Below are 24,358 nucleotides of genomic sequence, written 5' to 3'. Positions count from 1 at the left end.
TCGGGCTTGTTTGGTAATGTCACATTTGAAAAAAAAAACACACACACAACAACAACAACAATTGGAAATGTGTTGGTAAAAGTTTGGTTTAATATTTAATTATTTGCTTATTAAAATGAGGATATCAAAATTTAATTATTTGCTTATTAAAATGAGGATATCAAAATTTAATTATTTGCTTATTAAAATGAGGATGTTTTACAAAAGGAAAATGACAGTTTTAGTGAAATGTCGAGTTTAATTTTTGGTTTTCAAAAATGTCGAGTTTGTACGTTCTGTTTACTTAAAATGATGAAATTATACCCTAAAATAGATAACAGCACCACAAATCTACCTTTCATTGATTTTTCATTAATGTGGATTCTGATATAAGAAATCGAACCAAACCCCAAACTAGTAGTATAACTCCCAAATTCTCAATTTTGAAATAGAAAATAGCCTAAAATCGAAATAGACTAATAAAATTCATACCTCCCAGCGATTTCACACTAGAATTACAACTCTAAGTCCTAGATTTCACGCTAGAATGAGCGATTTTGATGACTATCGACTATCGGTTCCTTTTCTCTGTTTGCGTTCTCAACGATTCAGAGATTGTTGTTTATTTTTTTCATTTTTAAATAAATTACATATAGGGCGTGAATGAATAAAAGTAAACTGAGATTTACATACTAATATTAGAGTTAACATCAATGAAAAGTCAGCAAAAAGAAGATATGTGGCACTGTTATCTATTTTAGGGTATAATCTCGTCGTTTTAATCAAACAAAGGTAAAAACTCGACATTTAAAAAAAATGTTAAACTCGACATTTCACTAAAACATATGGTATATATGTGTCATTTTCCCTTTTACAAATGTATTTTTTTTGTTGTACAATATCGAATGATGTTGTACTTTTTCGTCGCCGAACGAAAGGACAAGATTTTATCTTGTTGACTGACGTATTTTATTTATTTATGTTTTTTTTTATATAACTGATATATTTTATCTATTGACAAGATTTTACTGGAATAGTGCTTTAGAAATAGTATTTTTATTTTAACATTTTTAAAACAGTATTTTTTAAAGACATTTAATATATATTGTCTTTACAAAACTATTTTTAAAAAAATGTAATTGTGCGTAAATAAAGTAAACGGTTTTTTCACTTGTATTCTTTTAGTACATTTACATTATTAAAAAGTTTTAGACACGTAAATGAATATTGAATGTAGGAGAGAGGCAACTATTTCCAAGATCACGACGGGAATTGGGATTTTTATTATCATTATTATTAGAATAAATATCACTTTTGCCCCTTGTAATTTGCCACCTTTTTCAAGTTAATCTTCGAACTCTCAAAACGATTTTTTTAATGCTCTAACTTTGTTTTTTAACTGTTTTAGTCATTCCGTCAAAATTTCCGTAAAAAATTCTGTTAAATGAGTCATTTGTTTATCACCTGAAAGCAAAGGAGGGTAAATTTGTAATCATATAAAAAACGCAATTAATATTTATAAAGAATGAATTAAAAATAAACATAAATTGTTAAAAATAATAAAAACAAAAATCTCTCTCTCTCTCTCTCTCTCTCTCTCTCCAACGAACATGTATACATATAGATTACAATCTTCTTGACTAAATTGCGTTCAAAATCTACACGCTTAAAATAAACTAAAATCAAATAAATAAAAAAGCTATACACGAGAGCTCCACCGGCACTGCCTAATCTGGTGACACTTCCTTTGCCAAATGAGCTGTTTATATCGTTAATCGCCGATTCTAGTGCTTTTTGCTGCAACAAAGAAAAATGGAGTCACAAACAGCACAAATGTTTAGGATTTCAATCAATAGACAAACAGATGAAGGGGAAAGGGATATTCAGACTTTTTAACTACTCTTTCTTCAATGGGAGCTCAAAATCCCTAAATAATGGAGGCAAAGATAAAACAGACACGAATACTTATAAGAGAGAGAAAGAGAGAGTGGTTACACGGTCGAGGTAGCGAGGGTGGTCGAAGTCGCCGCCATTGATTCTGGAGTCGAACTCGCATCGTATTCGGCGGAGGTTTTTTCTGGGGATTGGGTTAGAGATAGAGAGAGAGTGGGAATGTGACGAAGAAGAAGAAGAAGAGGAATAGGAAATGGCGGGTCGAAGGTCGAAGACGAGGTTTGAAGTTGTTTGAGGACCAAAGACGGACTCCATTTTGATGGAGGGAAAATCGCCGCTTGTCTCGCTGTCTCGATCTCCGGCAGCGCGCTGTAGTCCACAGTGGAGAAGGAATGGGGTGGTGGCGGAGAGACACTGATATATAATATACATATTTAGTTCGAATTCAATAATGACACTAATAGATATATAATTCGAATTCAAGCTGCTTGTTGATTTGGGTGTGTTTGTGTTCATCGGAGAGAGAGAGAGAGAGAGAGAGAGAGAGAGAGAGAGAGAGAGAGAGAGAGAGAGAGAGAGAGAGAGATATATTTTTTTTAACAATTTATGTTTATTTTTAATTCATTCTTTATAAATATTAATTGCGTTTTTTTATATGATTACAAATTTACCCTCCTTTGCTTTCAGGTGACAAACAGATGACTCATTTAACAGAATTTTTGACGGAAATTTTGACGGAAGGACTAAAACAGTTAAAAAACAAAGTTAGAGCATTAAAAAAATCGTTTTGAGAGTTCGAAGATTAACTTGAAAAATGTGGCAAACTACAGGGGGCAAAAGTGATATTTATTCTTATTATTATTATCAAGGGAAAATGGGGCTTCCCTAAAAGTTTCGGCTCAGGAAAGAGCTAAATAAATGACTAATTCTACTTGAATCAAATTTAAAAAGAAAAACTGAATAAATGACAATGTTAATATATTACCCATTAAAGGTTTTGAAGACTAGTTCTTTTCTTTTTTTTTTGAAACATCAGGACTTTCATTAAACTGGCTTATCAGCTATAATATTCTCATACAACCATGGGGGAGCATCTCCTTCCCAGATTACATCAGTATTGAAATTTAAAGCATATCTAGCTAGCTTGTGTGCAGGCTTATTACAGTCCCGGTTAATGAACGAGAAATGGATCTCTTCAAAGCATTCTTCTAAATATCGCATCTCCTCAATCTGCAAGCCTACCTCCATCGTTGGTGGTTCGTCTTGCCTAATGAGGGTTATGAGGCCCTGGCAATCCGATTGGATTAAGAGCTTTCGGATTTGGAGAGTAGCTGCTGTACGCATTCCCTGGATGATGGCTCGGGCCTCGGCCTCAGGGGGTTCGAGGCGCTGCGTCGTGGACGAGATGGCCGCCGCGATGAGGTGACCAGTGTGGTCCCTGATAACACACCCTGCACCTGTCCTCCCAGTAGCAGAGTCAATGGCGGCGTCCACGGTAATCGCCGTCAAATGTTCCTCAGGTGGAGGCCATCTGAGGCTTCTCGGTGCTTCATTGTCCTCGTGGAGGGAGTGCTTCAGCGTGGGTCTGGTTTCGTGGAAGTATTGAGCCGTCCACTCCACCATAGCTTCATGTCCCCTCCGTATTCCTTGCATGACCCAATCGTTTCGGGAGTTCCATATTTTCCAGGAGAGCATTAGAAACCACTCCAAATCTGCAGGTTTCATCTTCGTCGCCACTCTCTCCAGCCCACCAACTATGTCATTGGCGTCCTCCGGGTTAAGGCCTTGGCTTAAAGCCGCTATTTTCCAAGTCTTCCTCGCCTCCCGACAACCCCAGATTGCATGAAAGGCTGACTCCGCTCCTTTCCCACATCTTGGGCATTCATCAGTTGGGATTATTTTCTTTTTATGGAGATTAGAGTTCTTCGGCAGCCACGAATTGCATAGCTTCCAAGTAAACATCTTGATCTCGGCTGGAGATTAGTAGACCAGAGCACTTTCCACCAAGAATTGCTGCTTTTGGGATCTGAGCCACTTGCCTCCTCTCTCCAATCTTGAGCCAACCTGTAGCCACTTTTGACAGTGTACTCGCCATTCGCTGTGAAGTGCCACATGAGCTTATCCGGTACAGGGGCCCTGCTAGTAGGGATCGAGAGGATCAGGTCCGCGTCCTCAGGTACGAACATCGCCTCCACCAACTCCTCATTCCATCCTCCGATAAATTTTCTCAGCTCGGCAACACGCATCGCACATGGGAGCGGAGGAGGTTCGATTAGCTTGAACATCTTCGGCCTCGGGATCCAGCGGTCTCGTATGACATCAAATCGCTCACCGTCGCCATCTCGAGCCTTTCTCCACGAGTTTCCTCGCCCCAAAGAATACCTTTCCAAATTTGGGAGCTACCCACTCCCTCATTAGCTTCCAAAAAATCAGACTCGGGGAAATAGCATACCTTGAGGACCCGGTTCACCAAGCTCTCCGGTTGGCGGATAATGTTCCAAGCTTTTTTTGCAAGGAAGGATTGGTTGAAGTCCTCAAGGTTCCGAAAGCCTAGCCCGCCTTTGGATTTATGCCGACATAGAGTATCCCATTTTGCCCAATGGATTTTCTTCTTATCTTTGGTACTTCCCCACCAAAAGGCGTTCATGAGTTTGTGAAGTTTATCAATGAGACTTTTGGGAAGACGAAAACAGCTCATAGCATGGCTCGGGATGGCTTGCACGATTGCCTTGAGAAGGATCTCCTTCCCGGCTTGGGAAAATAGACCACTCTTCCAACTCTTTATCTTATTCCACACTTTGTCGATGACGAATGTGAATAATTCTATTTTCCTGCGGTTCGAGAATGTAGGAAGGCCAAGGTAATGATCCAAGTTCTCAGCCACTTGAACCCCTAGGCTTGCCGCTACCTCCCTCTGTGTGTCCTCGTCCACCTGTGATCCAAAAGTGATGCAGGACTTATCGTAGTTAACCTTCTGACCCGAGGCGCCCTCGTAGGCTGAGAGGCATCTTTCTATGTTGCGAACATTGTCCACATCGGCTTTGAAGAAGAGCATGCTATCATCCGCGAATAACAGGTGGGAGACTCGAAGGCCTGGATTTCCGAACCTGATCCCCTCAATCTCCCCCTCCTCTTCTCTTTTGTTTAGAAGGCCGGAGAGGCCCTCTGAACATAAGAGAAAAAGGAATGGCGATAGTGGGTCCCACTGCCGGAGTCCTCGCTGCGGAGTGACCGAGCCAACTAGATGGTTATTCAACGAAAAAGTGAATCTTACCGAGGTTACGCATTTCATCACCTTGGAGACCCACGAATCCGAAAACCCCATTTTCTCCATAACGGCTTTGATGAACCCCCACTCGACTCGGTCATATGCTTTTGCCATATCCAGTTTAAGGACCGCGTGTCCCCCATTCCCAAATAAATTCCTCTTCATCGTGTGTAATCCTTCAAACCCGACCACAATGTTGTCTCCAATTTGTCATCCTTTCACAAAAGCATTCTGGCTAGGTGATATGATCAGTGGCATCACTTCCTTTAGTCTGTCCGTGAGACATTTAGATACTATCTTATACAGTACGTTGCATAAACTTATTGGCCGGAAATTTTTCACCATCTTCGGGTTTTTTATCTTCGGAATTAGAACAATGACCGTTTCATTTAAGGTGTCCACAGGCTGATCCGAGTTGAGGATTCCGAGACAAGTGTCAGTGACCTCCTTGCCTACAATATCCCAAAATTTATGGTAGAATGCAGCCGGGAACCCATCTCTCCCCGGGGCCTTAAGTGGTTCCATCCCAAAAACAGCGTCCTTCACCTCTCTCGCTGTGAATGGTAGGTTGAGAGCTAAGTTTTCCCTTTCAGTGATTTTTGGCTGAATACAGTTCAAGACTTCGGAGTGGCAGCTCTCAGGACCGCCAGATGCCGAGAACAGGTCCGAAAAATAGTCACCGATTATCTTCGTCATACCTCTGATATCCGTTGACCAGCCACCCTCCTCGTCTAGCAGTCCCTTGATGCTATTCTTTTTCTGTCTTTGAGTCGCTTTACGGTGAAAGTATTTGGTGTTCCGGTCTCCATCTCGAAGCCACAGTGCTCTGCTCCTCTGTCTCCAATATCGCTCTTCTTTGCCCATAAGAGCTTCGAGTTGGCGCTCCTCCCTTCTCACAATCTCTGCCGGGGCCCGAGAGTCGCTATCTGTGAGTCTCTCAAGGATCGCCGACTGCCTACTGATGCGACTCTGGAGATCAGACGACATCTGTTCATCCGATCAAGAATTGGTCTACTGCTATCCATCCCCCAGGCGCCCTGAGTCATACCCCGGAATCCCTGTTCATGACTCCAGGCATCGTCATACCGAAAGCACTTGGGGAGGTTTTTATCCCGGCCTTCTGCCCCAACTTCTCCAGTAGGATCGAGGAGGAGTGGTCTATGGTCAGACCCACAGAAGGGTAAGTGAGTGACCTGAGCCATTGGCCACTCAGCCACCCAACCAGGGCTAGCCAAACACCGATCCAGTCGCTCCAAAGTTCGTTCCTTTCCCGAAAGCTTCCGCCACGTGAATTCAGGCCCTGAGAATCCAAGATCCTGTAGGTCACAGTCATTCATAACCTGTCGAAAGTCCTCCATCTGTTTCCGAGGACGATCACCCCCGTCCTTCTGTTTTGAAGACTAGTTCAAAGTGAAACTCTCTAATTTGTAAGACTGGTGGTAATTTGAATCGGCAACATTTTGTGCTCTAGTAAAAGTATTTGCAATTTGGGGTTTTATGGCTATTTAAATCTAAACATTAATAATTAAGTATTTCTCTGCTTAACTAAATAGCTTATAAATCTTGTAAAATTTGATTATATTGGCATCTACATCTTTCTAGACAGCATATACTTTGATTCATGCATGTTCTTTTTTAGGAAAAAAAAATATATTTGGTTTCAATTGCGATTTGGGTTGTAATTATTCTATTTAGTTAACTATATTTTAGTAATTATATCCTTTCTTAGCCGCCAAAGAAGACTGGTGGCCTGAGAAGTTGCTAAATTATGGGAATAACGTGATTTGGACATGGCATTTACCTAAAATAATTGTACAACTTTTTTCGAACAAAAAAAAGGTAATTACAAGTTACTTACAACTTACAAAAAATTAATAAATGAAGGTATTATTAATATTATATTATTAAAGTACTTGGACCCCACGCCACTCCAAAATCCTTGGTGCCCAAGAAATTCCACCGCCTTTCTTGAAGGACATTCATGTTTATCACATGAATTACATGACATCTCAAATACAGGAATTGTATGGACGATTATGCCCTTTACACTTTCATTTAACAACTGTATCTATGGCTTCTCTTTTCGTCAGATTTTTAACGCAGACACTCTCCTTAAATATAGGACTTTCATGAAGAAAAAGTACAATTTTGTCAATATATTTTACGTACAACTTAAATAATTGAGTTCTAGAAAAATAAATAGGACAAAATCCAAAATCCAAAACAGAAAAAACATTTTTAGGCATGAACATAATTTTTAGATATACCAGGCCGGCAAATATATTACGGACAGGAATTTTTCTTGGACAGTTATGAATTACGATGAGGAATTAGGAATTTCCAACATTAAATTTGGTATTGAAATCACACTATTTTTGTGTGTTTTTAAAGCAACTCCAAATTTAATGTAATTTTCATACCAAATTTAATATAGAGATTTGTAAATAACTAGGCCACTTTAAACATGTGATTTTAGATCTAGCTTATGTTTGACAATTTTTAGGGATATAGCCAAATGGTTTATGCGGCAATAATTAAGGTCTGATTTGCCCTTATTTATTAATAAATTCGTCATTTTTTCTCTCATATTTTTTTTCAAATAATTTTTTTTGCATCAAAACTTCAAAAATTCGTATCTTTCTCATACGAACTCGAAATTCAGTGATTTCAAATCCTACAAATTCGTGGCGTCGAGATCTTCAAAAATAGACCCAATGTGTTTGATGAAAAATTAAGTTTAATGCATCATATTTACATTTCCATTTTTTTTTATAATTTCAAAAAATTTCCGTTATTTCCATATTTAAGGTATATTTTTCTACATTTATGGTATTAAACATTATTTTTCACCAAAGACAATGGATCTATTTTTGAAGATCTCGGCGTCACGAATCCGTAGGATTTGGAATCACTCAATTTCGAGTTCATATGAGATAGATATGATTTTTTGAAATTTTTATGTAAAAAAAAAGTGTAGAAAAAAAATAAGAGAGAGAAAATGACGAATTTATTAATAAATAAGGGTAAATAAGACTTAATTATTGACAAATAATCATGTTGGCTATTTCCCTAAAAGTTATGAAACATAGACTAAAAACAAATTTCATAGTTTCATTTTGCCTATTTCAGTACAATACCCTTCTTACATCAAATGTATGTTTTGCTTTAATGTATTACACTAAAAAAAATATTCTAATATGTTTTTTATCAGGCTTTTTAATTTAAATACTTTTTAACTGTCTAAATTTTATTACTTATTTGTAATTTCTAATTAGATATATAAAAATGTAATGTATTTTATTTATCAATTATGTGTAGTACAAATCAATAATGAATTATTTAAAAATAAAAATTTAATTTATAATAGTTAAATATTGATAAATTTTATTACATATATAATACAAGATTTTTTAGGAAATAAATAATACTCGATTAAAAAATTAAATATAAAAATTATATATTACTAATTGAATTAATTTCTACTCATATACTCATTATTAAATATCAAGTTATTTGGTTTGATATCTATAATTTTTTTTTAAATTATTGGCTTAATTAAAGTAGTATTGAAGAAATTAATTTGGATTATAAAAAAACTTCAAACAGTTAAAAACATATTGATTAAACTTGGATTAATTAAAATATGTACTTTTAATTAAAAATTATGAATTAATTAAATTATAATAATGCTTAAATATTTGATGTAATTGTAGAAAATAATTTGGATATTTTTGGTGTTTGATCCGATTTAGTTTATTTGTGGATCTCAGAAAGGCTCGTATAAGAAACGAATATTAAATACGAGATTCCCAAGAATCTTAAGATTACAGTGCTTGGTATACATTAATTGTTAAAAAATATTCTAGAGGATGTGATTAACTAAGTATTGAGATTATCTTTATTGTTAAAAAATATTCTCGAGAATGTGATTAACAAGGTAATGAAGAAAAAAATTAAATTATTTTATTTATTTATGTTTATGTTTTTTTTTACGTACGTTATATATATATTATACTATAGCGTAATATACATATGTTTATATATATATATATATATATATATATATATATATACACGTTATATTACAATGAGATTCTATATACGTTTATTTACATAATATCATATATATATATATATATATATATTATTACAATGAGATTCTTAAAAGTATGATTACACAACATTAACTCTAAACAAACACATCTTTAAAAACGCCATTTCAAAAGATGTCCTAAAAAATTTTCCACTTTAATTTTTCATTTCATATCAGTGCACAGACTAAAATAGTTAGTCATTTGTATATATCTTCCTTTCCCATGTCTCCGCAATGTGTAACACGTTATTTATTGAGAAAATAGCACATATATACCTTGTGTTTTAGTGAAATGTCGAGTCTAACATTTGATTTTCAAAATGTCGAGTTTGTAACTTTTGTTTACTTAAAGTGACAAAATTATACCCTAAAATAGATAATGATGCTACAAATTGATATTTTATTGATTTTTCATTGATGTTGACTCTGATATAAGAAACCAAACCAAACCCCAAACTAGTACTCTAACTTCTAAATTCCTTATTTTGAAATAAAATAGCCCTAAATCGAAATAGACTAATAAAATTCATACCTCCCAATAGATGACACTTTCTTCCATGTTTGAATTGCAACTCTAAGTTATGGATTTCACGCTCGAATCAGTTATTGTACTGACTATCGACAAAGGTTTTTATCCATTTTCTCTATATACGTTTTCCATGATTCAGAAGTTGTTTGTTTTTCATAGTTTAAATAAATTACATATAGAACGCGAATGGATAATGATAAACTGATGTTTAAATATAAATATTAGAGTCAACATCAGTCAACAAAAGAAAAATCTTTGGCAATGTTATGTATTTTGAGTAAAGGTATAATATCGTAATTTTAATTAAATAGAGGATACAAACTCGACATTTTTTAAAACAAAAAATTAAACACGATATTTCACTAAAACAAATTATATATATGTGTCATTTTCCCTTAAGCAAATTAACAAAGTAGATAAATTTGCTCATGAAGCTTCTAAACACAGTGATAATTCAACGAGCATATTAGATTTTCTTTGGTGGTGGTATAGAATATGGTACTAGGTAATAATAATGATCCTACACCAAAAAAAACTATGAACTCAACTATGTATTAATCAATTATTTATTTAGGCCTAGAAAACAAAAGTTAATTATTTATTTATTTATTTATTTTCTTATTTTAGAGGAAGGTAGAGAAACATAAAAGAACGATAAATTATCAAATATATATGCGCTAAAAAAATGACAATTACGTCGGGGGTATTTCGGTAACTTAGTACAACAAAGTTTCTGACTTTTCTTTTTACCAACAAATGTAGAAACTTCCAAGACAGAGACCAAGACCTTCGTGATTTCGTGTCTAAAATAAAGACCATACAATCCAACCCATAATTTATGTATAATATTCGTTAAATGAGTTGTCATATAAATACACACACATATAAAACCTTTGTATTGTCTTAAACCCTCTCCCACAAAAAACTCAAGCATCACCAAATACAAACAAACCCCCCCAAAAAAAAAAAACTCCAAATATTATTTCATTAACATTATTATCATCATCACACAAAATTTATCTGCAGATATTATTATTTTACTGGCGACGATGATGACGAGTGTGGCCCGCGGCGCCGGAGCTCGGCTGTTCTCGGCGGCGGAAGGATCAGCGGCGGCGAAGGCGAGCTCGCTTTATTGGATTCGGACGTACGGAAGCGCGGCGAGCGAGGCGGCGGCTGCGACTCCTCCTCCGGCGGCGCGTGAGCCGGAGAAACGAGGCGGCGAGAACGGCGGAGGAAAGGGAATCGTGAGCTATTGGGGAGTATCGCCGGGACAGATCACCAAGGAAGACGGGACTGAGTGGAAATGGAATTGCTTTAGGGTAATTATAAGTTAATACCTTTCTTTTATTGAACAAATATTAAAAATGTCTTTTTTTTTTTGACAAAAAAAAAATTCAGTATTTTATTTTATTGGATCTAAGAAGATGTTCAATTTCAATAAACTTTAATAACCCATATTTTGACATCGGTTAAGCCTAGTTCTTATACATTTGTTTAAAAAAAAAAAATTAAATTGAATTGTTTATGCCTATTTTTTTGTATTAGCTAGGATTAAAAAAAAATTCATCATATGTCTAAGAATTTTTTATTGTTTGCTGTTATTTTATATTTTATTTTGATGTGGTGTGTGGATGTCTCGGTGAGTGAATATAATTTTAATTTTAATTTTAATTTTAATTTTTATATATATTTGAAGCAAGGAATGAAATTAATAAATTTGTACAAAATTTAATATTAAATGGCAGCCATGGGAGACATACAAAGCTGATACGTCGATTGATCTGAAGAAGCACCATGTGCCCAAAAACATGCTTGACAAGTTGGCCTTTTGGTCTGTTAAAGTCCTCAGATTGCCCACTGACATTTTCTTTCAGGTTAGTATTTATTTATTATTAATATTTCGGATTGCCAACTCTAGCTTTGCCGTTAATATTTTTTTTTATGCATGAGGAAGCATTTTAATAATAAGTTAGAATAATTAAATACCATACCCAACCCAACTCGGTATTGTCGCTAATAATTGAGGAGGAAGCATCTCTTAAATATATAAATAAATTCTTCCTTCCGTTTTAATAATATAAAATGGCGTGTTCTATTTTAAATTATTTATCATATTTTGAATTGATGATGCATCATTATTCTAGAATATTTTGTTCTTTTTTTACATTCTTTGTTTTCATTGCCTTAAATTAAGACTAACATTGAAAATAACTAAATTTTGGGATTTCATCCGATTTGATAACGTATCTAATTTAAAGTGAAAACAAATGAAAACCAAGAAAAAGAAATTAAAAAAAAAAAGCTAATGTAATACTAATAAAAAATTGTACGTTATTTTCTTATAATTGAGGTGAGCAATAATAACGGAGAAATATAATAAAACCATTTTTTTTTCTCAACAAAACATTCAGTATTTCACATTTTACCATAAACTAGCTAATTAAGTTCTCGCTAATTGCAAATTAATTTATTTGAATATAGTAAAGTTTGGCTAAACAACTATAAAATCTTTTGCTTTTTTCCTCAAAACTTTTGGCTAGTCTTCTTAATATATATATATATATATATATATATATAGAGAGAGAGAGAGAGAGAGAGAGAGAGAGAGAGAGAGGGGGATTAAATATTTACCGTTTGCCCCTTTGAACTTTTAAAGAATTTAATTTTTAACCCAGAATTGTATAAATTTTTAAATTTGTAACCCAAAATGATATATTTATTTCTTAAAAAATTTCCCCGAATCCTAAAATTGATATGCGAATTTCGCAGAGGCGATACGGTTGCCGAGCGATGATGTTGGAGACGGTGGCGGCGGTGCCGGGCATGGTGGGCGGGGCCCTATTGCACTGCAAGTCGTTGAGGCGGTTCGAGCAGAGCGGCGGTTGGATCAAAGCCCTTCTGGAGGAGGCGGAGAACGAGAGAATGCACTTAATGACCTTCATGGAAGTTGCCAAGCCAAAGTGGTACGAGCGAGCCTTGGTGATCGCCGTCCAAGGCGTCTTCTTCAATGCCTACTTTTTGGGGTACATTATATCCCCGAAATTTGCTCACCGAGTCGTGGGGTACCTTGAGGAAGAGGCCGTCCACTCCTACACCGAGTTTCTCAAAGAGCTCGACAAGGGAAATATCGAGAACGTCCCTGCACCGGCCATTGCCATCGACTATTGGCGTTTGCCCGCCGATGCCACGCTTAGGGATGTTGTGTTGGTCGTTAGGGCCGACGAGGCACATCATCGCGACGTCAACCATTTCGCTTCGGTACGTCTTCTTTCATTGTTTTTCTCCTTGCAAATATCCTCGACGTTGAATATGATGATAAGTATTCGACTAAAATATAGGATTTTTTTTTATTAAAAAAAATTGATAACTTTAGGCACGTTATTCTTGCGATAAGTTTTAAAAAGTAATTTTTCACTATAATTAGGGTTAGAGTAATTTTTTTTAATTTTTTCTTTGCAAAAATTAAATGATACTTTTTTTTTTCCTCTCTTTTGCAATTTATTATTTTTTTATTTTTATTTTTTTAGTTTGTACTTCTAAAAACGTAAACTTGGCAAGTTTTGTGAATTAAAAAAAAATGTTGTTGAGGTGTGTATGTTTTACAATGTCACATGTTCTTTGTGTCGCCATTGCACTCTCTTTTGTGTCCTGAATTTGGTGCATCCATGCATCAGGAATGTATTGTGTTTATTGTGTTTTTTATTTGCTCCTATTGATTAATTTTGTGTTGCATTGTGTTGTGCTATTTATTTATTTATTTGAGGAGAAGGTTGAGATTTTGAATGACTGAAATTTCAGGACATACATTATCAAGGACGTGAATTGAAGGACGCCCCTGCGCCGCTGGGATATCACTGAAGATTATGAGAGACTGACTTTTGAGGAATGAAAAGAAAATGTGCTCTTAAAAGAATAAGATATATATATTTTTGGTGGAGACTTGTATATAATGATGGAGCTGGTGATTTTTATGATTTTATCTTCTTGGCTTGCAGGGGCCTGTAAACCTGTAAGACAAGATTTATTTATTTAATTATTTTATTACTTTAAAAGAAAATCAATTGTGTTTTTTAATTAATTTTGGTTGATGAGTGTTAGATTACTGTATCTGGGTCTAAAATGTCAATGCTAATTTGTTTATGTTGCTTATGATGTCACAATGGAGATTTAAATACATAAAATAAAAAAGAATGAAGTTTAGTAACTCGTAAACTGTACTATTAATTTACCGTTTGAGAGTTTGTAAAACATAGAATTAAAGCATTCACCGGCTTTTCCAAGTTATTGCCGCGGTCAGAGATGGTTTTTTTTTTTTTTTTTTTTTTTTCGTCGGGTTATGTGACCATTTCCTCCCAAATAGCGATTTTTTGGGGCATCTCAGCCCCGGCTATACTGGAAACTCGGGTGCGTCTAAGTCCTCTTTCGGATAAACTTATTAGGAGGCCGATCCCAGGGTGGCGTATTCACTGTTTAGTCACGGCGCTGCTGATATGATGAAACCGAGGGCCATTTGTTCGGAGGATGTTATTTCTCGCCCTGGGACGGAGCTTGATTTTAAACTTCGGAGGGGTAAAAATGATTTTTTTTTTCATCAGGGAGGGCTAGTTTGTATGTTTTTAAGGTAAAATAAAAGAAAAAAAGAATTAAATTTAAGTAAAAAGTGTAAAAAAAAATTGAGGGAGGCTTAAGCCTCTTGTGGGCCTATCCGATATGCTTTTATTATTTTTATTTTTTTTTTATTTTTTTTTTTTAAATTCTTTTGGGTTCATAACGTGGGTATTTTTCGCTTTCAAAATCTTGTTGGGTATTTTAACGTCCCTATTTTAACTGTCAAAAGTCATTATAAGCAGTGGGCTTATCATCCACAATAGGCGTCTAAGATGGACTTTTTATTATTTATTTTTTATTTTTTATTTTTTATTTTCTATCCATGTACATATCAGTGCATGTTACAATTCCGTGTATAAATGTTTTTTTGTTTCAAAACCTATATTGGATTAAAACATACAGAAAAATGGGCCTCTCTGCACTATTATGAATAAACACTTCTATTCTACTTTATTAACTAATAGAAGTTATAATAAATATGGTATGTTTCCATACACTTAGTCAAAATCAAAATACTATCAATGGAAGAGTATGCTGTGATTAAATAATGTAGATAGCTTCCGACAAAAAAAAAATATAATGCAGATAGCGTTTGCATCCATGTGACAGTGTTTGTGTTTATTAAATAAAAACCCACAACACGACTTTATAAATAATAAAGATTTTGCAGCCCGAAATTGCATCGCCTCCAAGTATCGGAACAATTTATTAAAAACATAAATGTATAATATAAAATATCAATTACTTATAACCATAAAACTAGGGAATCCTAAATCTTAATCACCTTGTAACCGTGGGCGATTCCGAGCGGCGATTCTTTCGAAACTGGCCTCTGCTCAGACCAAAGCTCTAAATTCACCGTTCCAGTTCCCCAATGGACAAAGCACTTGTTAACGTTTTGGACATCGAATCGATTAACTAGAGCTAGACCCAGACATTTATCTACCAGCATCCATTCACCTGAGAGTTCCAAAAAAAAAAAAAAATTAGCGATATCACAACGATATGGATATGGACATTTAAAATACAAAGGTTAACTTTTTTTTTTTTTTTTTCCTTTTACCATTCGGCATAAGATCTCCTTCAAGAAACTGCTCGCTCGCCTCTGGCCAAATTTCGTGTTTTGATCCACCGACGGATGTGAATGAGACGTAAGTCTCGGTCGGGTGCAAAAGTGTAAACATAGGATGAACTCTTAGGCAAACCAACCTGCAAATTCAGAAAACATCGATACCACTGTGAACATAATTTTTATTTATAAAAAAAAAGACCACATTTAAAGGTAAAAATGAAGGTTTTCCAGAAGCAAACCTCGAAAATCCGCCGGAACCGGCACCGACATTTTGCGCAACGATGCTAGAATCAATGCGTAACATCTCAGGATCGTCCTTTGGAATATGTATCTGACGTTGTATAGCCAATCCACCGCCAATATCGCCTTCCAACATAAGCAGTTCCTCCTCTCCCGCGTCCTCAAGATCACGCCTGCCAAATATTTCACAACTTATATAACACATAATATCTTAATATGATGAATTAACTATGTGAGTCGATATCAGACATTCAAGAGGTCCGCGCTCTCTCCACTAATCTCTCTTACAATTTCCCTATTCTTTTCTCTACTAATCTCTCTAATTTATAAGCCAACTAGCTTTAATGTATTCTGTAGTTATAGCCCCTAACAAACCTATTAATTATTAAACTAACCTCAATATCTAAGTTCCTGACATATAATGCGTTTAGTTAACATAGCAATTAATGCTGTTTTCTAAGGATAAAATACAAAAGCAGGCATTTAAGCAACTCACTCAATAACATTATATTCTTCGGACCATCCAGCAGAGTGGTACTCAGTACCACTATACTCTTCGTAGCCGTTAACCTCAACTCTACTGTGAAGCCACTGTGTTCCTGTATAATTAAGACACCGTGGAAAAAAGAAGCAACTGTAAAATATCAAGACACTATATATATTAGAGAGAGAGAGAGAGAGAGAGAGAGAGAGAGAAAGTGTTAATTTTAATTTACAATTCGATAAATGGCAATGTAGAAAAAATAAAGTTAGTTCACTTTTCATTTTTAGCCAAAAGTTATAACTTTTTCATCGTTCCGAGACTAAAATAGAAGCCCAAATACTTGAAAAGTTCAAGCAACCACTTAAACTCGAAATTTAGGAAACATCTGACATTTAGAAATTATTCAAGTCTCAATGTTAAAACCCTTAAAAAATCTCATCATTAATACTCCAATTTTTCGAAGTGTTTACCTAAACATTTACATCTATTTAAAAAATAAAAGTTTCTAGACTTTTTTTGGCATCATAAAAAAGTTCAGAGCGAATTTTATTTGACGAACAAGAATGGGAGTATTGTTACCTGAAGGAATGTGAGTCATAGAAATAATTCTGCCTCCAATCCATGGAACTACTTTAGCAGCCCAATCACCACCTTTCAGTTCAACAGGAGTCCTCGAAAGTTCTATTCCTTTCCTTCTAGGAACACCTTCCACATCTGGAACCCGCTTTGAATTTTCTGAGATGGAAAAAATATACAAGAAAGACTGTGTAATTGAACTTACTACATCTTCCTTTCATGGGAAATAGTGCTACTCAAACATTTCCCAATTCCATTTGATTACCTAGTCGTGTTTGGTAGAGCTTCGTACTGGTTGATACCATCTCTGCAACTTCCTGCTCTGAAGGCATTATTATTTGAAGATCCTCTCCATCACTACCCCATTTGTCAAGCTGATCAATCAAGGATTCATTACTGACCCTCAGATTAAAAAACAATTGCACTATGCGACTGAATCACGTAATCAAATAAGTTTTCTATAAAGCAAGCGTACCATTGCACCACCGCCAAGCAACAACTGAACATGAAGACGGCGATTTGGCCTTTTCCAAGACCCTTCGGTTTTGGAAACCCTGACCGTGACACGTGAAGATTGGAGTTCAGCAACATAGTGCGTCAGCAAAAACTGACCTTCGGTGAATCCGTATCCATCGCCGTCATCTTCGTATAGAACACCTTCGGCTTTTCCTGAAAAAGAAAGGATCTTTGTTTGAATTTGCCATCTTATAGAGATATGTTACCCTAAGCCATGAAAACTATAAGGAAGACGTAAACACGAAGAATATATATATATATATATGTATATATATACATATATATATATATATATATATATATATATATATATATATATATATATGCGCGTGTGTGTGTGAATAAGAAGACTATAGAGAGTTGCAAGATTCACTAAATTTAAATTTTAAACATCTTACATGTATGCATACCGTTTTAATGCTAAGTAACTTTAAATTGATTCTGTGATAATAGCATGAAATCAATTAATAAATTATATGGATGAATACCATGTTCATCTAAAGCCACAATGAGTGACAGGTCATCAGAAGGACTAGCTTCGCCAACATGCTGATGCGGAGGACCAAAAGGAATGATTGTTCCGCCTTGCAAATATAAAGCAGGTAAATCCTGAGACGACAAAAGGGGAAAAAAGTAGAGTAAATCGTGGGTTGATGAGGAATATAGAAAAAAAAATGATTATACAAGATATAGAGATTATATACACGTACCGGATGTGAATCGTCAAAATCAAAACCCAACCAGATTCCTTTCGGTAGTTCATGCTGCAAGCTGTTAATTTCTTGACCAGGTTGCGTGCTTAAAATTACAAAATAGAGAGTCAGAAACCAGTAAAAGGTTCTTTTTTTTTTTAATAAAAAAAATGATAAAAAGGTTATTACCAATGATGTATGATAAAAAAAGATGATCTAATGAATTTAACATGAAAGTGAAAAGATCTATTAACAGAAATGAATATATGTTTTACTTATTTTATTCACGTTTCATCTAAAATATGTCTCTGAGTATGCTAAATCATGTATGAAAAAATGACGGTGGCAAGCATGAAAGTACTGAGCTAGACAACCACATACTTTAAAAAGATCCATATCAATTCAAATAAATAAAAAGAATTCGAACCTTGAATAAATTAAAAGTGGACCTAGCAGAAAAGAATTCTCTGATTTACGTAGGCTGAGATCTTTGGAATCTGCACAAACAAATTACAGTTATATGGCGTATACCACAATAAACATATAAAAAAAAAAAAAAAAAAGCCTAAATGATTCAAAAATTTGGTATCATAAACTTACCGGCGAAAAAAGTAGGAACTGCCACGGGAGTACCGTATCTATGAGCCATATAGAAAAGAGTGTATATATGTGGTAGGAGGCGGTACCGCCTTCTCAGTGCAAGTCTGCATACTTCTTCACACTAATGAAAAGAACTGATGTTAGTCCAGAATATATTCCGAGGAAGACATGAGAAACAATACTGAAGAAAAATAACAAATAAAGAACAATAAGAAAAGATCTTGACGAAGTATAGAGAGCAAATAAGAAAACAAAAAATGGATGAGCTTCCAAATATGGCTTGCAAAATCGCACTAATGTTGTTTTTTTTATTTATACAAGCCTGCTTATTTATAATCTCTGATTATGTGAGTGACATTTTGGTCCCTAAACTAATATCTGGATAAAAAATGATACTCAACCATTTATTTTGTAGCATTTTAGTCCTTTTTCTTATATATATATTGTGAAACATCTAAAAAAACACTCATAAAACGTATTGACAAACTTTGAGTAACATGTTAATTTTATAGAAGAAACTAACTAAATTATATTCGTCCTAAAAATACTAAATGAAAGTTAAAACAATTTTGGATTTTATATTAAGATTTTATTTTTAATAAATTTTTTTTTTGAAATTATTATAAAAGAGTTATTTAAATTTGTAAATATGATTATAGTTGTTTCGGTGTTGAATTTCAAACAAAATTAGGTTTAATAGTTTATGAAAAGATAATATGCTATATAATCAACAGTACGAGGAGCATTTCGCTAAAAAAATTACTTTAGGGACTATTTGGGCAAAAAAGCCTTTTTTTTTAAATATAATTAAAGCATGTATAAGAGGCTAAGAAAGTCTAACCTCTTCACCAAAAGACCACGGCTCGTGATCTATAGTATCCTTTTCAGAGTGCCCACGACAAAATGGAAACATAGCACCTACGCCCATCCACCTTGCAAACAGCTTTGGAGTTGCATTTCCAGCAAAACCACCAATATCGGGTCCAGATAAGGGCTGCCCACTGAGACCCTGAAAACAAACCAAAGCCAAAGTAGACCAGGTTTAATGTTGGAAAAGCTATAACTTGTTTCGTAGAATATTGCCAGTCCATATAGTTTTGTTGAAGACTTCTGGAAATTTTTTAATTAAGTTGAACAAAAATTAAATAATTCTAATATTGTCTACTCTAGCCTAGAGATTTTTTTCGGAATTTTAGTAGAATTTAGAATAGTTCATCATTATATCACTGAACAAATGGCGTAAACTGCAGAGTAAAAGAAGAAAGTGTTTATTTCAAGTCTTGGCTTTAGTAGCGCGGAAGCCGTTTATTTTTCTTCTCTCTATTGCGAGAGAACAAAATTTTATACACATGCCATCTTTGCATTAAAACAAAATTGGTCAGCCATGGAACCAAGGAACTAAAGAAAATAAAAGACCGCCAAAGATGATATTGTCGTTGAAACATACTCACACGTACTTGCTAATTATCATGGGGCTCCATCTCAAAACCAATTGGCAATGAGAGGAGTAACACATGATCTTATATGTAGTGCTGCTCAGTCCCTTCATCTTTTCGATGTGGATCCTTAACAATGCTATATGTCAAAATAATTTTGGTTTACTCTTACATACCAGCTGTAGAACCATGGAGAGACTCATATGGAGGTGATCCCAGTTCGAGAGATTGTCCCCGGTCCACGTTGCGGCGTATCTTTGACTACCAATAAATCCAGCTCTTGTGAGTACAAAAGGACGCTTGTTTGCATCGGCCAGTTTCATACCTTCGTAAGTTGACCTTCCCATTAGCATTCCATAAACCTGAATATTTGACCATCCAAAAACAATAATTAATTAAAAGAGCAACCTGTGAAGGACCGTTAGAATCTATGAGTTACAGCGATTATAGCAATAAATGAACACTTTTAATGTTTAAGGATGATTGTTCATACATTGTGATAATGCAAATGACTCTGACAACCTCCAAGGTCATCATCTCCTCTATGAATATTGCTGTCCGGCATTGTTTTTGTTACAACCTGTGAAGGACACAAAAAAAACAAAATTAATACGATCTGACCTGAAAAATGAAATCTTCTAGAAGTAGGGCATTAATGTGAGGGTGTGTGATTTATTTATATCTGAGAGGGTCAGTAGTCACTTCTCGACATAAATAAATACCTTGAAAACAGCCGGTTCATTCATATCATTCCAAATTCCATCCACGCCATTAGAAACAAAATCTTTAACTAAATTCGCCCACCAAAACCGAGCTTTTTCCTGTGTGAAGTCTGGGAAAACACAAGGTCCAGGCCACACCTCCCCTGAACATGCAAGGAAATTGTCGTTGTTCAGAAATCAATTTCTCGGGAGAAGAAAATAACACTGATTCTATGTAACCCCTCATTCAAGTCTTTCGCTTAAGTTTCTGTGAAGCACCAGAGCTAACACAGGGTCACCGACATGAAGCAAGTACCTATAAAAGGACTTCCATCTGATTTCTGAACCCATATTTCATCTTTAGAGCCGCTATCATAGACAGAATAACCACTTTCCTTCTTGATCCCTGGGTCCAGCATCCAAATTGCTTTGAAGCCTTCATCGTGGAGATCTTTTACTAAAGATTTAGGATTTGGAAAGTGGTCCTGATTGTTTCAACACGTCAAGTTCAAGAACCATTTCAAGTAAAAGGAAAACATATTACCAATTTTTCAATGCACATTGTGACCACTAAACATTGAATGGGTGAACTTGTAATAAAAAATTAAAAAAAAAAAGAAAAAGAAAACTGGCATCAGGTACAGCAAGAGAGTCAACATGATACATTGAAGCCCGAATGTCAAACATAAAATGTGTCTTCCTAAAATAACATGCCTGGTCAAATGTGAAGCAGCGGAAACCATCCATGTAATCTATATCCATCCATATTACATCACAAGGAATGCCCTTCTCCCGAAATTTTCTGGCCACCTGCAAATTAAGGTCTGTCATGAAAGCGGAAACCATCATATTTATAATTTTGCAGCTTTGTATGTGATGAAAAATATAAAATATATTTGTATTAAGAAAAAAAATTGAAAAAAAAAACAGCTTGATTTAAGGTACATACTAAGGGATAGCACTACTTTCAGTAAAGATCATGTGTGATTTGACACAGCATCAAAGCACATACCTCACGAACTATCTTGTCAGACTCATAGCTCCAACGGCATTGATGATAGCCTAATGACCACTTTGGGGGCATAAATACAGTTCCTAAAATGAAACATATCAGGAAGCTGGTAAATAAGTAACTAGTACAGCGACAACCATATAATAACTCGGTTATTAACGTGACTCAAGACTCCTTTTAGTACAATATAAGCCTTTACACCACTTTTCTAACATGATGCCGAAAGACAATGTCATTGTAAGAGTTCTTCATTTCAAAGAGCTGAGTTTTCACAAACTACTTAACACTTGCAAATGCATTCAAAGAAGAATATAATCAGTTAAGGTGATTACCTATTGCATGTGACAAAGATACTAAAACGGCAGACGGCAAGGCAAATGGACCAAACGTAATAACAGGATATGGTGCGTTAGCGATAAACTGAACGACTGATTCGGTTCTCAGATCAATCTGGATAGAAAATGGGTAATTTAAATGGAGATTAAATATTTAGAACAGTCGAGCTTTCATATACAGCATGGAGTAAAAAATGTCATTACCTCACACCGCCGTGTTGTGTCAGCAAGAATTCCAAGGGCCTCTCCGGATGGAAGAACAGCTAGTACCCATGGATGTGACTGGTACAATGACGTTGTTCCAGAACCATAACCCCAAGCATCGGTGTTCCATGTAAAAACCTGTACTTTGCAATAGATATACACACTAGCGATTAGGGAAAAAAATGCTTCTTCAAATCCATTATATAAGCAATTATTAAAAAAGGGTTTTCAGTGCATTTAGTCTCAGATTATTAGGGGAGTGACATGTTGGTCCCTAAACTGATTTTCAGAGCAAAATGGTCTCGCGAATGATTAATTTGGTAGCATTTTAGCCTTTTCTCGAAGAATAAAAAAATCTTTTTAACGAAATCTATCACTTAAGAAGCTTAAAACATAAGTGTTAACTAACATAGTTCGTTAATTTATATATATATATATATATATATATATATATATATATATATGTATATATATATAAGTAATTATTAGATTAAATTATAAAAAAAAATTTAACATTGTGAATATGCTTCGAGTTGTTCAAGTGTGGAATTTAATGTAACTATTTTTAATATTTACGAAAATAGCTAAAAATGCTACAAAATCAATAGTTTGGGGATCATTTTTCTCATTAAATTATTTTAGAGACCAAAATATTTTACGCATAATATTTAAGGGACTTTTTGCAGTAAAAAGCCCAAAATAATAATGAAAAAGCCTTACCCTTTTTCCAGTACGTTCTAATTGCCCGCTGACCTCCCCGGTCCCATAAAAGGATGTACCCGCAGGAAGCTACATTCGGGAACAAAATTCAGTGTCGGAAATAACAATAAGTCCACCACATAATTGACCACTCAAACTCATAGACTGACCTCAAGTTTGACTATCTGATGCCCAAGTAGTTTTTTAAAAGCAGGGATATGCAAAGGCGCGGCGTGACTCTTAATCGGTGTGTCTCTGTATTTGGTGTGTACAAAAGACAGACTCGGAAAAGCTTCATCTCTATCGGTCGCGGAGCAATCGAATCGGAACACTCCTTCCTCTAAGATGGGCTCGAAAATCATGTTGCTCGAGGAATCTGTGTCAACAGATCCCGTTTTTTGATCGGTCATTTTGGATGCCGATGTCTTGGTGGTGGAAAACTTCTCCTTAGGCCACTTATTTCTACACAAAATCTTGCTCAAGAGAACACTTCAACAAATTAAAGAACATTATATAATGGCAACATGAAATTAAAGTAATGCTGGAAAACAAGATATAGAAAATAACTAGAAATTTAGTTTAATTAATTTTACAGAAACAGAATGTATCTACAGGTAAACGTATCAAGGAACACCAAAAACGGTGGTCATGACTCATAGCATAGCCAATTTGAACGATGACATTCAATAGTTTTCCTAGTTTTTTTATTAATTTTTACTCAAACATAAAAAAGTAGAAATTGTGTTCACTAATCAGCAGTGTTATAAATGACAATAGAATAATTGAAATTTGAAATGAGAAATCACTGAAACAGTAAGAAACGTGTTAGCAAATAAAATCACAAATAACACGAAGAACGAAAAAACCAACAGAAATCCGAGATCGCGTACAAAGATTTGATCAAATGGTCACAGAAATAAAATTCATACTGCGATTTTCATCGAATAAAAAAACAAAACAGAACGAAAAAAAAAAAATCGACACGGAGCTGAAAACAAATCGTGAAATGGCGAGGAAGTACCTGAAAACGGAGACGCCTCGGTTCGAGCTCGAAGAATCGCGAAAACCAAACTTGAAACGCGACGATCGCTTTTCACCGGCGACTCGTACTGGCAGTGGTGGTGGTGGTGGTGGTGGTGATATCGATCTTACTAGCTTTTCCATTTTCAATTGCCACGTCTTTCTTTAGTCTGAAATATTCGATTTTCCCTTTATTTAATTATTATTATTATTATTATTATTATTATTATTATTATTTTGCTCTGATAATGACTTTATTATTGATTCTTTTTTTGCTAGTAAAATAATCTTACACGTGGAAGAGCACGTTGAATCTGATTTTGTCTCTGCAAAGTGCGAAATATATGTTTTGTTGTAAACGTGGATTAAATCGTACCGCATTTTAATTTTTGGGGTAT

At 34.9% G+C, this 24,358-nt stretch overlaps 3 protein-coding genes across 5 annotated transcripts; 1 reads left to right on the top strand and 2 right to left on the bottom strand.

The window, feature by feature from the left end:
- Window positions 1–2,916: 2,916 nt before the first annotated feature.
- Window positions 2,917–4,118, bottom strand: LOC149405151 (uncharacterized). Its single transcript, XM_089607775.1, has 2 exons — window positions 3,937–4,118; window positions 2,917–3,745 (listed from the first exon to the last, which is right to left on the bottom strand). The coding sequence occupies exons 1-2, from the start codon at window positions 4,116–4,118 to the stop codon at window positions 2,917–2,919; spliced, it is 1,011 nt and encodes a 336-aa protein (XP_089463901.1).
- Window positions 4,119–10,618: 6,500 nt separating this feature from the next.
- Window positions 10,619–13,909, top strand: LOC149405150 (ubiquinol oxidase 2, mitochondrial-like). The gene is made up of 4 exons (XM_089606886.1): window positions 10,619–11,084; window positions 11,511–11,639; window positions 12,535–13,023; window positions 13,564–13,909. The coding sequence occupies exons 1-4, from the start codon at window positions 10,812–10,814 to the stop codon at window positions 13,621–13,623; spliced, it is 951 nt and encodes a 316-aa protein (XP_089463012.1). The 5' UTR covers window positions 10,619–10,811; the 3' UTR covers window positions 13,624–13,909.
- A 1,034-nt stretch (window positions 13,910–14,943) lies between these two features.
- On the bottom strand, window positions 14,944–24,126 carry HGL1 (heteroglycan glucosidase 1). 3 transcript variants are annotated; one of them, XM_089606882.1, is made up of 23 exons: window positions 23,962–24,126; window positions 23,111–23,429; window positions 22,962–23,030; window positions 22,242–22,379; window positions 22,035–22,152; window positions 21,703–21,785; window positions 21,405–21,500; window positions 21,007–21,175; window positions 20,712–20,854; window positions 20,483–20,569; window positions 20,166–20,351; window positions 19,395–19,562; window positions 18,554–18,674; window positions 18,381–18,450; window positions 17,972–18,059; window positions 17,750–17,870; window positions 17,221–17,414; window positions 17,011–17,119; window positions 16,749–16,904; window positions 16,182–16,284; window positions 15,685–15,858; window positions 15,437–15,582; window positions 14,944–15,333 (listed from the first exon to the last, which is right to left on the bottom strand). In XM_089606882.1, exons 1-23 carry the CDS (start codon window positions 24,102–24,104, stop codon window positions 15,143–15,145), a joined length of 3,192 nt encoding a protein of 1,063 aa, XP_089463008.1. In that variant the 5' UTR covers window positions 24,105–24,126; the 3' UTR covers window positions 14,944–15,142. The 3 variants fall into 3 exon arrangements, with proteins under 3 accessions (XP_089463008.1, XP_089463009.1, XP_089463010.1); XM_089606883.1 differs by having other exon boundaries at window positions 23,111–23,402; XM_089606884.1 differs by having other exon boundaries at window positions 23,111–23,413; window positions 23,962–24,124.
- Between the last annotated feature and the right edge of the window lie 232 nt (window positions 24,127–24,358).

The sequence above is a fragment of the Urtica dioica genome, chromosome 2, assembly GCF_054948205.1.
Source record: "Urtica dioica subsp. dioica isolate 48M chromosome 2, U.dioica_male_clone48M_v1_H2, whole genome shotgun sequence".
Classification (NCBI taxonomy): Eukaryota; Viridiplantae; Streptophyta; class Magnoliopsida; order Rosales; family Urticaceae; genus Urtica; species Urtica dioica.
This window is presented reverse-complemented; position numbering and strand designations above follow the sequence as displayed.

Bases quoted from the DNA above. Each gene is read 5' to 3' on its own strand.
- HGL1 (XM_089606882.1), bottom strand. From the start codon at position 24,104: ATGGAAAAGCTAGTAAGATCGATATCACCACCACCACCACCACCACCA. The intron at 21,176-21,404 runs GCATGTTATTTT...TGAAACAATCAG, and splicing joins GCTGCTTCACATTTGACCAG to GACCACTTTCCAAATCCTAA. The intron at 18,060-18,380 runs GTTCGAATTCTT...TGTAATTTTAAG, and splicing joins CCACTTTTAATTTATTCAAG to CACGCAACCTGGTCAAGAAA.
- LOC149405150 (XM_089606886.1), top strand. From the start codon at position 10,812: ATGATGACGAGTGTGGCCCGCGGCGCCGGAGCTCGGCTGTTCTCGGCG. The intron at 11,085-11,510 runs GTAATTATAAGT...ATTAAATGGCAG, and splicing joins GGAAATGGAATTGCTTTAGG to CCATGGGAGACATACAAAGC. The intron at 13,024-13,563 runs GTACGTCTTCTT...CTGAAATTTCAG, and splicing joins ACGTCAACCATTTCGCTTCG to GACATACATTATCAAGGACG.
- LOC149405151 (XM_089607775.1), bottom strand. From the start codon at position 4,118: ATGCGTGTTGCCGAGCTGAGAAAATTTATCGGAGGATGGAATGAGGAG. The intron at 3,746-3,936 runs GTTGGCTCAAGA...TGAATGCCCAAG, and splicing joins ACTGTCAAAAGTGGCTACAG to ATGTGGGAAAGGAGCGGAGT.